The sequence below is a fragment of the Malaya genurostris genome, chromosome 3, assembly GCF_030247185.1.
Source record: "Malaya genurostris strain Urasoe2022 chromosome 3, Malgen_1.1, whole genome shotgun sequence".
NCBI lineage: Eukaryota > Metazoa > Arthropoda > Insecta > Diptera > Culicidae > Malaya > Malaya genurostris.
Genome location: NC_080572.1, coordinates 263,169,662 through 263,186,761, shown reverse-complemented (window position 1 = coordinate 263,186,761; position 17,100 = coordinate 263,169,662). Strand labels below are relative to the sequence as shown.

General features: G+C 37.5%; 1 protein-coding gene across 15 annotated transcripts in view; it reads right to left on the bottom strand.

Annotated features, from left to right (window-relative positions):
* LOC131439510 (supervillin) overlaps positions 1-17,100 on the bottom strand; it is a 645,906-nt gene that overhangs the window by 196,907 nt on the left and 431,899 nt on the right. For 12 of the 15 annotated variants that reach the window (XM_058610622.1, XM_058610619.1, XM_058610621.1 and 9 more), the window contains 3 exons: positions 14,266-15,059; positions 6,228-6,389; positions 4,063-5,493 (listed from right to left, as the gene is read on the bottom strand). In XM_058610622.1, coding sequence (XP_058466605.1) covers positions 4,063-5,493; positions 6,228-6,389; positions 14,266-15,059 — 2,387 coding nt within the window. The remainder of the gene's footprint in view (positions 1-4,062; positions 5,494-6,227; positions 6,390-14,265; positions 15,060-17,100) is intronic. The other 3 variants (XM_058610625.1, XM_058610627.1, XM_058610633.1) reach the window with 3 other exon arrangements.

Here is a 17,100-nt window from a genome sequence, read left to right as displayed (position 1 = left end):
GGTGGAATCATTGGACCGTATTTTTTCAAAGATGCTGTTGGACGCAACGTTACAGTGAATGGCGATCGCTATCGTTCGATGCTAACAAACTTTTTGTTGCCAAAAATGGAAGAACTGAACTTGGTTGACATGTGGTTTCAACAAGATGGCGCTACATGCCACACAGCTCGCGATTCTATGGCCATTTTGAGGGAAAACTTCGGAGAACAATTCATCTCAAGAAATGGACCGGTAAGTTGGCCACCAAGATCATGCGATTTGACGCCTTTAGACTATTTTTTGTGGGGCTACGTCAAGTCTAAAGTCTACAGAAATAAGCCAGTAACTATTCCAGCTTTGGAAGACAACATTTCCGAAGAAATTCGGGCTATTCCGGCCGAAATGCTCGAAAAAGTTGCCCAAAATTGGACTTTCCGAATGGACCACCTAAGACGCAGCAGCGGTCAACATTTAAATGAAATTATCTTCAAAAAATAAATGTCATGTACCAATCTAACGTTTAAAATAAAGAACCGATGAGATTTTGCAAATTTTATGCGTTTTATTGTTTAAAAAAGTTCTCAAGCTCTTAAAAAATCACCCGTTATAAAAGTGGTGTAGAAATGTTGAAACGCCGTTGGAACAACTGTATTACTCTTCAAAGAATTCATAGACGACGACAACATAGACGAATAAATCGAAATTTGGGATTGCTTAAAACAGTTATTTTCTGTGTCAGACCAAGTGCTTGTGGCCTGATGTGGCCACTTCGAAGTTCTTCGTGCTAAGGAACGTTTGAATCTTCAAATCACCAGGGCCTCAATACTATATGGTGCAAGATAGATAGATATTGAACCAATCTGAGACATCGACTCAAGTTGTCCTCGGCATTTTAGAGCTAAGGCAGTGTGCCTTATTAAATATATCGTTGAAGAAAAAAATCAAGTTCAAAAATTAGGTAAGAAAGCTGTTGTCTGGAAACCAAAACCCTACCCCACGATAGCTAGAGAGCGTACGTTGGGAACACTTTTGTATTATTTCGACTGAAAACTAGATGCCTCCATACTTTCTGGAACAGTTTTAATCTAGAAATTTTCTGTAAAATTCCAGCTTATTCCGATCAGGGCCGGAATTGAAACCAGGAGTGGTCGCTTTGGCTCCAGCTCAATAATGCAAAAAGCCTCCAGAATATCTATTTTGTAGGGCTCGGAAAAAAATTGTTTTTTTCAGATTTCAAAACTTCGGAAAATCATTTATATTAATTTTAAATCAGAAAAAATAAACAAACGTTAATTTTATAACTCTTGAAGAAGTGATCAACTATTGTTTTCAATATATACCAAAGAATTTCCAAAGTTATGCGTTTTTCAATGTAATTTTTCGAAATTATGTGGCTTTTTTATGCAAACTTGTGCAAGTTATGAGGTTTTTAATGCAAGTTGTCAAATCTATGCGACTTTTTAATGCGAATTTTCATATCTATGCGCTGTTTTTTAGTGCGAATTTTCATGTGGGATACCCCTGACATAAAAAAGGCTTGAGTGTATATAATTTTTGAGTTCTCCACAACATTTGATGACACATTTTTCTCTGTAATTAAATGGTTTACAGGCTACTACTATCTTAAGAATGTGCATGTAAAAACATTCGACTTTTCGGAAATCAGTCTCGATTCCAATTGGTTCTTCCACCTATGCAAAAATAAATGTTTTGCCATACTATAGATGTGTGCAAAGTTTCATCCAAATCGGACTATGTGAAGTTTAATAACTAGTTACCCATGTCTAGAATTGTTCAAAAGTAACCAGAGACAATTCACCAGCGTCAAGTGCATCCCAACAATAACCACTGTTCGCTGCGGTTTCCAGCCGGCGGCATCATGGATCTTTTTTTCTTTAAAAAGATGACGGAACCCTCAATTTTAGGGTCAACTGATAAATGTTCTGTTCAATAATAATTATTTTTGTTGTCAACATTTCAAGAACTTGATAGACATGTAGTTACAATAGGACGGTGCCACATGCCACACTGAATGCGACACCATCCATTAATTCAAAAGGTGATATTTGTCAGTTATCAATCACACGGCTTAGTGCAGTCAATTGGCTACCTAATTGTTCTTGCTGGAATTTGAAAAGTTTTCCGTAATAAAAACAAGCAAACCGAACGTTATTTTCTAGCTTTCGAAGTAGAACATGCTTTCTAGAAAATGGCAACAAGAGATACTGCTTCAAGATAGTATCGAGGGGGTATACTTGATGTCATGGTATTTTAGAGAGCGGTTGAAAAGTCAGACAGTTCATTTCAAATTGTACTAAAACATTCATAAGACACTTTAGAAATGTCAAAAATTCAAAAAGGTCACTATATCCTAAAACAATGAATCTATTAATATAAACATTTCATCTGTTATTACGAGGCATATGCTAAAAGTAAATCAACGAATCGTAACACGTTTTTAATTTGTGCATATCTGTACGTACACTACTTGTACTGCTATTTCAATTCTGTAGTCATTTACCTATTTGTGCGTACAGTAAACACTGTATGCGATAATCGTTACTCTTGCCAGCTTGAAGTTTTTGTGTGCAGAGGATCTTCAGCTGCCGAAATGCAGTAAAAGTTATGCCTAGTTGATGAACAATTTCATAGATTTACATAGTGGGTCTAGCGGAGTGTTAGACCCAGTATGCAAATCTATGAAATTGTTACTCTGAAGGACCAGAAACTACGATATGATCGTCGGTTGACTATTAGTGTCCTGGCTGATGAATTTCCTCACTTTGGACGCACTGATGTCTACATAATTAAATCAGAAAAACTGGGATATGCTTTTATGCAGAGGAGGTAAGGAAGTTGGTGCAGCAGTACGAAAAATGCTTCGATTATGAAGAAAATTAGAGTTTGTTTGTAGGAAACTGAATGTGCTAATAAAACCTATTACATACAATTATATTTTTTATGACAAAACGACATTACGTTTCATTTTTATTGATAGGTTTTAAAAATAAGTATTTGCATTGGAACCAAAACAAAGATCTGATAGACCCTTTATCCCTAGTTTTAAGCACTTTTGTTTTTTTTGTTAAGTGTAAATTTGAAATTGGTGCAGATTTCGAAGATCTTACTCACCAGACAAATATTTCTAATGTATTATTTGTTTTCTGGTTTAACGCGAAGCTGTCTTCACCATAGTTTTCTATATTATCAGTATTCAAAAAGCGGGAGATAAAAAAACTGAAAATTGAAGTATAGGTAGGAAAACAAAAGCCAAATTCTCCTGCAAATGATCTTTAATTCGATGTGACGAAGAATTTGTATAATTGTAAATCCTACTTGTAATGTGAGACCACATAAAATAATCGACTGTAAACAGTATGTATGCCAGGGAACGAACATAGCGTGATGGGCTAGATCAGGAGTCGGAAAACTGCAACTTTTTGTATGGAAGGCTACGGCAAGGGACAGCTCATTTACTAATTTATTTTATTCAGTAAAGAGAGTTTGAGATGGCCAGAAAATATTTGTGGCTCTTTAAAAACATTGAAATTTTGTAATTTGTTATTTCTTACTTTTCCGAGTTAAATGGTTCCCAATTCCTGGGCTAGGAAATTATCTTTAAACAGCCTTCGCACATAAAATTAGAAAATATAACTGATTCTGACGATAAATGACCAGGCTCTCTAATTGGTTTAAAGACGTGTAAAGTATATAGTGTAGTCTGGGACATTCCAGGATAGCTCAATAGTAAAGCATTTTCATATAGTAGATAGCGTTCGCGAAGTTTCGTTTTGTGCCTTTTCTTGTTCGGTATTGACCGTAAATTCAATCATTGACGGCTATTCTTAATCTTTTCCAAGAAAAATTGAGACACAATAATAACTGTCAATCCATCGGTTGAATAAATTTAAACATATTTTCCTCAGATAACATCATTTCAGCTTCGAAAGAGGCACACATCAACAATAGAACGAATCTAGCGCTGAAAGACTGAACGAGATAACAGCTTTCTAGCTAGGTTTGAGAGAGGATAGAATAAAAACAGAGCGACGAGCCAACTCACGCGCGCATACACACACACACCTACGTAAAGTTTGTCAAACTCGCTGTCCGCCATCGACATATCCTCCGCCGTCAGGTTAAACTCGTCAAAGGTCTTCACCAGCTTGAGCGAAACCATCGCTGATCCTTCGGTCACTAAACAGAAGCTCACTGCGTGCTGATCCCGGGTGCGTCCGGCAGTTTGATCGGTTGCAACTAGCTCCTCGAACAATTTGTCACTGGGAGCGGATAGAGATCGACGCCTTCCGCCAGCTTTCATCACGTCGGCTCGTTCGCTTTCAATCACGACCGGACGCTGCTGAGGTCTCACGATGGCACGCGGTTTGTTCACCATCTGCGCCGAAGGACTGCCGGAGAAGCTTTTGTTGACTCCGAAATATTTTGCAATTCGTTCGTCTATCGGGAGCTGTGGAGGCGGTGCAGGAGGATTCCCACGAGGTAATGAGCGTGATCTTCGTCGGGACGTTGGGTTGTTGCTGTCTACTGTTCGGTTGAAGGATGGTTCGATGGATTGTTCGTTTGAATTCTTTTTCAGTCCGAAATATTTAGCCAGTCGATCGTCGATCTGCGGAGAATCGCGCCGCTTCGATGCGTTCAGATGGAACGAACTCTTTTCTAGCAGAAATGAGTTGTTGGTGTTGTTGCAGAGGTCGCCATCTAACTCGTAAGGGTAACTTCCGCAAACACCTTCCTGCAGCGATGAGTTCTCTCTACAATGCGGTGACGGAAGGGGACTAGAAGAGGACTTTTTGATCATTGAAACATCCAACGTCATTGCTCGCAGTCGGTTCCATTGTTTGGCCATGGTTGAAACCTTCCCTTTAGTGACAATTTCATCGAGTTCCGCGGAAGAATTGAGCAAAATACTTTTGTTGTGAGATCGGTTTCCATTCAGCAGATTCTTTTTTAAAGCGTTGATTCCCCCGCAGCATCCCCTGTACTTACCACCGTATTCTCCACCACTATCATAGTTATTTTCTTTTCCAGACTCGACATTAGAATCGCTTCCTTCGTCTCCGTTCGTCGTCAAATCTTCCTCGTCGAGGATCGGTGTCGATGAGTTTTTCATAAACTTCCTACGGATTCGCTCGACTTTCAGTGACCGAAGTTGAGTAAGTCCATCATCACTCGCAGTCACTGGTTCCATCTTTTCATTGTTCTCCTCACCGAAACTGCTAGGTCCATTCGCCGTCAAAGGGGATGTCGAGTTCGAGATGTTATTATTGTTGTCGTTCAGAAACATTGGCATGATCAGCTTCCCTACGGTTCTAAATTTCATCGGTTTTTTCTTCAGTGCAAGTCGCCCGGCATCGAGCGTTGGGGCAGAGCTGGACGTTAGAAGAGTAGTCGTATTACTGGCAGCACCGGTTGCGGTCAGAACGCCAAGTGCCCTCTGATCCTTTCCACCGGAAAAAAGTTTGATCTTCTTCGATACCTGCAGTGTCGAGGGATCTGTGTAGGGGTGTGCCGTAGTTTTTTTTTCGAGGAGTTGTTGTGTAGTTTTTGGGAAACGGGAAACAGTGTTGGAAGTTTTCAGTTGTGAACAGTGGATGTGGAAAGTAAAGAGTACAGTTTGGCGTAAGTGTAAGGGAGAGAACGTGCGGTAATTACAAATATATATGAAAAAAAAATTAATGTTTAACAATAGGTATTTCTATAGCTACCAACTGAATTCTAACCAAAATGTACAGAAGTGAATTTGTCAGTTTCATTGCGAAATATCCTTTCATTTTAAGATTTTGATCGATTATTCATTGTACAACAAAATGAGCCGATGCTAACACGGATGTGTTTGTTCTTTGATCGATATTGCGCAATGATTTTATTGGATAATAGTGGTAATTCATGATGTCTTTGAGTTAACATGCCAGAATGTATGTTCTGTTGTAATTTAATCTGGAACTTAAAAATCCTACGTCAACGTAAAAAGGTTCGAAAATATATTAGTATGATTTTGTTCACTCTGCATTGTAGAACCGATGTTGTTCCGCTATCGTATTAAAAAATATCATAATTAAAGACATTAACAACATTTGGCACATTCAAGGCTATTCACGCACATGCCGTAGTCATCAAAATGGAAAATGAATGCATGAAATGGTAGCTAACATCTAGGTAACAAACTGCTTTTCATCTTTTGTGATGAATTGGGTAAAGCTATCAACAAAAAAAACACCTTCACTTACCAAACTCAGTGCCTGAATCATCGGAAATGTTATTGCTGCCACTGATCTTGCCGTAGGAACTAATCGGATTTGTTATACCGGGATTGTTACGACTGCGATCCATGTCCGTCGGTGAGATTACTTGGGTGGTGAACTGAGGGGTCGTTTGTGTTGTCGGCATCACTGTTCGAGAAAAATAAATGGTGGACATATTATTGGAATTTGTACGGTGATGTGTTTTCACAACTCAGTGTAGTTGTTTTCATCGGAAGAGTAGACCGCCATTGCGATATGTGTTTTGACAATTTGACATAAATCATCACAAGTCGCATAGTAATTCTAGGTATATCTAACGAATATTTCACTACAGTCAATTTAAACTATCGGATCAAGGAACTCCAGATGAACATTGGGATTCCAAGGTAATATCCGGATTATTTTAATTTTTTGAACAGTCACAATGTTCGTAAGCAGCCTCTGACAAAAACAAGGGTCGAAATAAGCGTTCTAGCCCAATACATCACTAAAGTAGGAGTAGGAAATGTATTTTGACCACTCTAAAATAGGGTGATTTTTTTGCTCGAATCTTTTTGGCAACACTGTTTTTGACAGACCACGCGTGAATCATGTCTTGTGTCATTATCAAACTTGTTCTGTTTGGTCTATAATTTAATCATGAATCGACTTACGAACGAACAACGCTTGCAAATCATTCAATTTTAATATCAAACTTCATTCTCGTTTAAGATCTAGCTTATCGAAAAATTGTGTTCAGCGACGAAGCTCATTTCTAGTTGAAAAGATACGTCAACAAACACAATTGCCTCATCTGGAGTGAAGAAGCCAGAAGCATTGCAAAAGCTACCAATGCAGCCCAAAAAGTCACTATTTGACGTGGATTATGGGCCGATTGCATCATCCGGCCGTACTTGATTGACGATTTTTATTTTTGTTCAAAATACAAAATTGGCCAAGCCTGACATGTGGTTTCAACAAGACAGTGCCCCATCCCACACGGCACGCGAAACAATAACTAAATTGAGAGCCGCCTTCGGTGAACAGTTTATCTCACGTTTTGGGCCCGTCAATTGGCCGCCTAAATCGTGTGATTTAACTTGTTGGGCTCACGTCTACAAGAATAAACCAACAATGATAGACACACTGGAAGCCAATATTGAAGCATTTTTATTTTTCGTGAAATACCGGCCGATATGTTACAGAGAGTGTGCCAAAATTGGACCTTGCGCATGGGCCATCTAAAGCGGAGCCGTGGAAAACATTTGCATGGAATAATCTTCAAACAGTAAAGTTGTAAATTATATTGATAGTTCTATCGATTTCTATAAAGATTTCATCAATCTTCTCTAATTTGTTTTTAAATTAAATTCTATACTTCTTCAAAAATCACCCTTTATATTTTGGTCTGGCGTACATATTTCTGGATGTAATCAAGATGAAGCACATCGTGTCTCAGAATTCCATTCTATAACATATTAGGTATGAATATGTGGGGGAAAGTAGGAACCGAACCATGTGGTATTTCGAACCACTAGTCTTATCTGTCATTACCCAACATCGATCTGCACGAGACTTATATCATCGTACTATTTCAGATTCATCTAGTTTTTTCATCAACAGTCGAGTCGATCAGAAGTATTTTGTGCCCTCTGCGACAATCAAGCGATTGTTGAGGTTCCAAAAGTGGTTTTTGTGTTTTAGGATTGTGTTTGTGGATTTCCCACACTTTAACGTGAAACCAAAAAGGTTGATATCTTTAAAATCATTGTGAGTGAGTTTTTGCATGATATTTGGTTCTCTGACTCATGGGCGGTTGTTTTGTACAACATAGCTTGTGGGGAATGTCGAATAACTACGAATTTGTATGCTCCTTAATAATGTCTCATACTCTTAAATGATTTTTTGTAACAATACATTTTTCAAAACTAGTTAGGTGGTTAGTTTCGAATTGTTTTGAAATGTTTTGTTTGGTAATTTATCATTTACATACCTTACGCGTTACGTAGCAGAACTTGATCAATCAGAAACTGCGGCTCTTAAAAAAACAACAACGATATTTTATATATATTTTCCATTAAAATCTTATGTTGTTTTCATTACGAAATTATAAATTGTTTTACATGAATAATCGATCAAATTGTCTCAATTTTCAATGTGCTTCGAAAATTCCAGGTCGTCAAAAAGTGAGATTACTAAGTGCTCACAAGTTCCTATCTCATGTCTCCCAGTGTGTCTACGATGACATGTGGTGAATAGAACGGCGTTGACTGGGTGCTATCGCCTTATGCGTTAGCAGCAGAATGAGAGGGTCCAAAATGGGTTATAAATTAAAGCTCATTCTGCATTGTAACATAACATAACATCACATATTGTATTGAATTATACTATTTCATATGAAATTGTTTTTTTCCTATTATATAATATTATGCTTAATTATATCAACAACGAGGAGGGGCTGGGAGTAGCCCTGAAATGAGTAAGACAAATCATCAGACAGGTTTAAGCTGGTACAGCGAAATTCTTTATTATATAGCCGGATGTTTTTTTTTTGAAGGAATGCGTGTCATAAAAACTTTTTCACCATCGAATTTGCCAGTCAAAGTTGTTACCTCGATAAATTTTCAATGATGTTTCAAAATTTCATGTATCTGTTCCTTTACTTTCTATTCATGTACTTTCTGTACTTGCTCCAGTATTTTCTCTATTTGGTCCTGTAGTTTCTGTACTTATTTCTGAACTATCTGCACTTTCTTAGCCTGTTCCTGTACCTTCTTGTTCCTCTTATATCTATACTTGTAGATATCCCCCTAGATACGCCACTGGACTGGACAAAAATAGTTGACATTTTCAACTTATTAGTTTCGCTACTAATTCTACATCATCAAAAAAAAACAGAATAGCATAGCTGTCAGTAATTCAGATTTGTAAATAACTTTACTTGCAAATTCCTCGAAGTGCAAGTGTACAGATTTATAGGTGAAGATTATTTCGACATATTAACAAACAGTAATTAAGAAACACTGAAATTGGTTTAGTTTTGATATTTGCTTTCGCGCGATTGTTCGGTTGTGGCATCGAAGCAAAAGTAGCAGCGTTTCTAAATTTTGCTCGTGTATCTCGAAAATCCCAGCTATCCGCACGCAAAATAGACGAAATTGATGAATGTGACTAAAACTACTGATACTAATGTGATAAAAGTATTCGAAGAACGTTCGTCGAACGCCAGGCAAACTGAATCGGAGAGAAATCGAATGCCGAATGTCGAAAAATCGTCAAAAAAAGAGTGGCATGTCGCAACCAAGTTGGGAATGCAAGCTAAAATCGTACATCGTATCAAACAACTAGTTGAACTGTCGACTTACAAGAATGTGATGTGACTCCAAATCATTCAACAAACAAATTAAGTCGGTCGGTCGCGCAAGCAGCTGATGAGGTTTAATTATAGGGTACAGGATTATGAACCTCTATCAGGACTTTCAGAACATGGAACATTTTGTTTATACTCTGTATGAATTGAACTTGGAATATTTATATGATTTGAATTTTTAATAGAAAATTTGTTCTATTTATACTCATTCTAGTTGGATCAATTTTTGAACTTCAAATTTTTAAATAATCACTTTAATTTTCTTTTTTATAAATCTTACAAGAATTTAAAGTACACATCATAATCAACTAATGAGCTATACATATAAACTTGTTATGAATACATTTTTGGGACCCTTTCTCAGTTTTTCAATGAAGAAGCCCACTATTTGCCATTCATTGCTCACCAGCACACAAAAAAAACAAGAGCCAACTGGTGAGCGGTAGGAACCAGTTTGGGAGTCACTGCTTTAGGACATTACATCGATGGAACAGACATTTAGGAACTAATTGACATGATTTACCTCTTTGATAACTTACAAACTGTCTCGACTTTGGGATGTATTTCAATTTGGTCATTTTGGCACCTTTAAAATGCGAGCATGAAAGAAACTCCTTCGAAGTGCGAAGCGTACGTGATGCTGACATCGAATCATAACCAATTGCATTTTGACGGAACATGAATGACAATACTTCTCAATGTGCGAGAAAAAAACTTATACCATTCTACTTCACCAATCGGGAGCAATCATGACCACGCTCTTCTGAAACCAACTTTTGCATAGATCGTTTGATTATTTTGTTTTTGTAAGCGCTCAGAATAATTTCCATTTAAAAATAAATTTTGAGCAGTACGAAGTTCGCGTGGACAGCTACAGGTACAGAATTAAGAGGCATAAGTACAGAAAGTATTGGTACAAGTGCAGGAACAGGGACAGAAAGCGCAGATGGTATATGAACAAGTACAGAAGATACAATAAAATTAAAAAAAAAACATAAAATTCTGAAAAAAGTACAAAAAGTACAGGAACAAGAACAGAACGTACAAAACAAAACCAAATGAGGAAAATACAAGAACAAGCGCACAAAGTATAGAAACAAGTACAGAATATACTGGAACCGGTGCGGATGCAGAAAGTACAGAACAAGTACAGACAAAAAGTTGAAAGTTTTTATTCCACGTATTTCAATGATATCCACCAGTGTTGGGAAAAATCAAAATTTAGAAAATCGCGACTAAAATTTTTCAGAAATGATTTTCAGACAAAGAATCATCGATCAGAAAACTCACTGCAGAAAAGTTCAGTACTGTTTTTCTGTAAACGCGATTCTCACTGATACTGATTTCACATGGCAAAAAAATCAGTTGTTAAAAGTTCGATGACATTTAAGAAAAAAAGCTCGCACATTGAATATATCTAATATAATTAAACAGAAGATTTTTGGGAACTGAACTTTTAAAGTCGTTATATCTCAACCATTTTCAGAATGCATAATGAATAAATTCGCCGATGATCAGAAATTGAACCTTTCTGAAAAAGATCAGTGGGCGGTAAGTGGATCAATAGTAGGGATGTATTCGAGATTTATTCAGCAATACCGTGGTGATGGAGTAATATCATCAATAAAAGCAGGGAGTGCTATGATAGTTAATAGTTATTGAATATCGTGAACAGAAGTAACAGGAGCGCAGGTTATGCTGACAATTCTGCGCTCCTGTTACTTCTATGAGGGAAATCCATACCAAGCGTTTTATTGGGTTTAATCTAAATAGTGCACTGTATCAGCCAGCTGGAATTAAAATAGCCTTTCGACGATATAATCTCTATTGGGAATGTGGAAAAAAATTGTTGTTCATATTGACTACCCCACGTGCATCGACAATATTGCAGTCATTATTTATCAGTTGCGAATTTATTCAGTAGAGACTCTTCTACTGAGCAATTCCAGAAATGCTTAGCAGATCATCAGACTCGACCTTCTCCGATTTGGATGAAACTTTGCACATGGCTTCAGTATGGCAAACCATAAGTTTTGAACCGATTGAGAGGTCAATCCGACTCACGACTGATTTTTAATAAGGGCGTATGTATTTTTGCATTTCACAAAAATTGCTTTTTTGAAATCGTTGTAACTCGGAAACCGTTAATTGTACAAAAATGGCGTTCAGGAACAAGTTGTAGGGAATCGATTGGGCACCCTAAAAAAATATACACTGAAAAAAAAATTTTCTCAATAATTCCAAAATAATCCGAAAATGTTAAATAAAAAAAGCATGGTTTTATTTTTTTTTGATAATTTTTGTTTTAAAGCTGTTATTAAAACCAACAGATATCCCATCCGTGTCTTTTGAAAAATAAAGAAGTTACAGCTAAAAATTGAATTTTGATTTTATTTTCTCAATAATTTCAAAATGAACCATAAAAATTAAATTTAAAAAAAAATCATGGTTTCGATTTTTTTTGATAATTTTTATTTTGAAGCTCTTAGTAAAACCTACAGCTTGATGGCTATCCCATCCGTGCCTTTTGAAAAATGAAGAAGTTACAGCTAAAACAATTTACAGATAAATTCGAAAGTTCAAGTTCTCGTTGAATGATAATCATTTAAACAGTTGAATTTTATTCTACAGATTAAAGGTAATAAATTTGTTCATGATATCCTTCTAAAAGTAGCTGTTCTTGAGATACTTGGATATTTATTTATAACACTATTTTTTATATTTCCATCAATTGTTTATTTGCTAGCTATCAATCAGTAGGTTTTAATAAGAGCTTTAAAATAAAAATCATCAAAAAAATCGAAACCCTGTTTTTTTTAATTTCTTTTTTTTGGTTCATTTTGAAATTATTGAGAAAAAAAAATCAAAAATTTTTTTCAGTGTATATTTTTTTTAGAGTGCCGTATCGATTCCCTACAACTTCTTCCTGAACGCCATTTTTGTACAATTAACGGTTTCCGAGTTACAACAATTTGAAAAAGGCAATTTTTGTGAAATGCAAAAGAACATACGCCCTTTTTAAAAATCAGTCGTGAGTCGGATTGACCTCTCAATCGGTTCAAAACTTATGGTTCTCCATACTGAAGCCATGTGCAAAGTTTAATCCAAATCGGAGAAGGTCGATTCTGATTTTGTCACTTTTTCGTCTACTCATTCCTGGAATTGCTCTACTGATAAAAATATAATAATTAAATCTTCGGTGTCGGACTGAAGCGTAAAGGAAACTCAACACCGAAATACTATCGGAGACTCTTCTCGCTTTCGATAATCTCTTTAGCGATATTTATGTTAGTAAAAATTCGTCATTCAACTTCGCTGACACAAAAAATCACTTGTGAACTTCGAGGTTCTAAGTTTTGTGGATGCTTGTTTCATGTATGAGAATCTCGGTAGTGATTTTTCCAGTCACTGAGTTTGTTTTAGAAAATCTTTTGAACTAATTTTTTCACGAGTGATACTGAAATTAACTTTTTCTGATCATGGTTTTCCCAACACTGATAAGCCATTTGAATTTAAACGACAATTTCGCATCCGTTTAGCTTTTCTGTTGCCGCCAATAAAGCTCAAGGGCAATCGTTATGAGTTTGCGACATGAATTTGGAGTTTCTGTTCGCATATCGACAAACCATCGGTTTTATATATTTTTACCAAAAATGGATAAACGAAAAATGTTGTTAATCAAAGGGCAACTATTTTCAACCTATGGCCCGTGATATGAAAAGGTTAGAAACCACTGCCATAGAGTATAACACGATTTTTGTTTATGTAATAATTCAAAAAGATTGATAGAGCTTTTGGCTTTTTATTCTAATCTAATGTTATTGCGCTACGAAGAGTAGACCCCTGCACTAGTTTATTTATAATCATATTTTATAACCAAGCTTTCAACTCGTATATTATTTGATGATTTTATTTAATATCTGTTTCCGCTCTCTTCAAGACCAGAAATTTTTATTTTTATTTTACTTTCCAAACACAGAACACCCATCAATGTATGTGCTTTCTTTTCACCGTTCACTACTAGTCAGCAGGAAGATGTAGATTAAAAATCCATAGGAAATGTGTTCAAATATCCATTATTTTTAAGAAAGCTCACTAATAGATTTTTCGTTCAATGAGTATTATTCCGAAATTTGACTGAAATTCTGATATTTAAAATGTTGAATCACACTAGCATACATTTCCTGTTTCAAACGTTTCTTTGGTAAGCCGGTATTGTAAGTATCGGTGAGGCCAAAATTTTCCATCTTCTAGTTTACTGACCCAACCTAAATATCAATACTAAGGAACGAATGAAATACAACTAAAAACACACCATAGCTATCACAGCCCACAGGAAGCGTAGAAAAGCAGTGCGGCTATAACCCCGCTTTTCGGATTTTCTTTATCGCAATCGCCTCTACCAGCGCCTGTCAGAGTTTAGCGCGTGGGCAAAGTGGTGGTTAAAAATAGCATCACTCTTCTGTTTGCAGTGCAGAACAGAATTTTGTGAAAACACAAACAACCATGCGTTTCCTAGCGACTCGCACAACACCGGCCTGGCGCCGCCATCGCCGTTCATCCAGAGAACGCGACCGAAGTTGCGTAGAGAATTTAAGCAGCAGTAGACTGTTGCAAGATTGCCGAAAATATAGTAAAGTGGTTAGGCAAGAGAAGTAGGAAAAAACGACTTACCTCGTCTGCCCCGAAGCGTTGGACACTCGTTCTCCTTCATGCGACTCTCCATCTGTTGGAACATGTTAGCCCGGGCACGGACACTGTTGGACCGTGGCCGTATAGATGAGTCGTCGTCGGGATCACTAATCGGTGTATACAAATCTTCTTGCTGCTGCTGATGATGATGATGATGATTAAGGCCACCGGGGGCCGAGTACATTCTTTCACTTTCCCGATCGCTCAATTCACCGGAACTGCTAGTGCTGGAACAACTAGACGAGGAGTTTCTAGAGACGACGCGTCTCCGACTGGCTGCGATTTCTGATCGCTCACAGGAAATGGATGGACTTAGCAAAATTCGCTTCTGCCCTTCGGTCTCTTCGATAATCTGTAGGTGTTCTTCTTCCTGCTCTTCTTCGAGTTCGTTCAAATCGTCGTCGATGGTTTTCTTCGAAGGAGATTTCTCACTGTCACTTGTCTTTACGGATGATACATTGTCCGCACCTGATATTTCCTCAGTCCCACGGCCAAACTGAATGCCACTGTCGGAGCTTAGCGAGGCAAGGTTGAACTCACCACTGATCGAGTGGGAGTTGGACTCAGCCGTAGCTAGTGTCGGCGATAGCAATTCTACACTTTTATCCTCCAGTGCCTGCTTCTCTTTGTTAATGAGCGATTCAAGACTGCCCCGTGGACAGAGTGGTTCCGAAACTGAACTACTTGGTTCGGTCTGTTCACGAGTGCCGCTGGACTCTATGCTGGAGTTGGAATCACCCGGACAGTCCAGTGACCGATCGATTTGTTGCTGAACACTGCGAAAATTTTTACGAGGAAATCATAAATAAAAACTCTTTTCGATCGCGTAACAGCTGGTTCACAGCTACACGACTGTAACGTTATTTTTAACTCATGTATCAATAGAACGAAAACGATAGTCTCATCCCCGAGTGCTTCGAAATGTTATCCTTGACGTTCACGCATTCACTTTTTTGCCAGCAGGGTCATGCATCTAAAACGGCATGTTTATTTTTCGGTTTGAAAAATAAAAATAATCACTAATTTCAGACAAACAATGAGACGTTTTCAGTGGTTGCATCATCATTTGATACAAGTGCACAATAACTCAATTTCGGTATTTTGTTTCTTCTATTTTCAAGGACACGACATACCGCGTGGCTCAACTAGACTGCCACAAATTTCACCAAACCCAAATAAACCATTAAAATAGTTGCACCCGAACCCAACCGACCGAGACCCGGTGCAGGCCAGTCGAAGATCGAACCGATCGATGAAAATTGATATCCCGAAAAAGCAATACTGTCACTACCAGTCGGAAAATTCCCTCGACTCGGTCGCAAACCAACAAAAACCAAGTACTAACGATCAGATATCGCGACGAAAACTGTAACCATCTTCAACGGTATCGCCAGGTACCCAGAGCTAAGACTAAGAAGCTAAGAGCAAAATCTCTCTCGCAAAAGTAGCGGTCCTGCGAGCTGCGCAGAAACAAAATTGAGTGTGTAATCTCCGAATGCGGAATCCGAAACGCAACGACGATGATGACACGATGGAAGATCTAGCAGCGCACGCGGACAGTTCGGCGTATCCGGAATTTTGGGCGTAGCAAATTTTTGTTGTTGGATGTTCTTACAGAGAGAGAGAGAGGGAACTCGATCGCATGCGTGAGAGATTGGCAGTTAGTTCGAGTTTGTTTGTTTAGGGACTTTCCATTGACGGGGTTTTTTTTATTCGGGAGTGTGATTGACACCTTGGCGTTTTTCGCTTCTGAGAATCGAATTACATATGAAGAGCACAATTGCTGTTTGGTTTTAAAAAATATTATAATTTCGCTAGTATTGAAAATGTCATAAAATTACTGAAACCGTTTTATTCAAGCAGTAATCGTAATAATTTTAAAGAATTTTCAGTGGATTAGTTTCAACCCCTAGCTCGAACCCTAACCCCCTGATTTCTAAAAAAAATGGTGTGATTTGACTTTTGTTCCACTTTGTTTTACAAGAATTGCACGCCTCAAACGATAACGGAGTCTGTATCGAAATCGAACATCTTTTCCAAGCAGATCTCTTTATATTTTGTAGGTCGTATAAGGCTTGTTTGTGACAAACTGTGAACACCCCCTAATGCGTATATCGCTGGAAATACTGCATCAACAAGTGATATTTTTCGCAGACTGATAAACGTTTGTACGTTCGTTATGTAAAATAAATTTTTGGTGTTACTTAGTTTTCAGATCGAAAATAGGACGGATATAGCGTGATGGGTTAGTCTATGCCTTCCACGTACACAGATAAAAATATTATGTTATTTTACATTTATTTTCATGCACATATTTGGAGCAGGCAATTGAATGGAAATTTACATTGCAAAACGAAGCCTTTTGTAAATATACAGTCTTGTTCAATGAAAAATTAAATGAATTTTGATGTAATTTTACATCAATCATGGTTTTAAATCAGATTTTCGTTTCAACTGATGTCTTTTTATAGTACTATCGGTTTACATGTCGTGTAAGTTTCATCTTTTCTTTCTGTGTAGTCCACCTGGGTTTGATTCCCAACCCCGCACATAGGTTCAAGTTTTTCTGACCCGAAGAGGCAAATGACTTGAAGGTTAAAAGCTCTCTAATCGAAACAAAAAAGGCGGGTGGGTAATGTCAGAGACATAACTGGATGTCGTGAATACGAAAACAACTGACATGTTCCTTAACACTTCCGAATATCAATTAGTAGATCAATTGTATGAATTATGCAAGCATTCCCCTTTTCCACATTTTTCTCAAAAACAAAGAAGGCTTGACTTGATCTCGATTACTGTGAATTTCACACAGCAAAA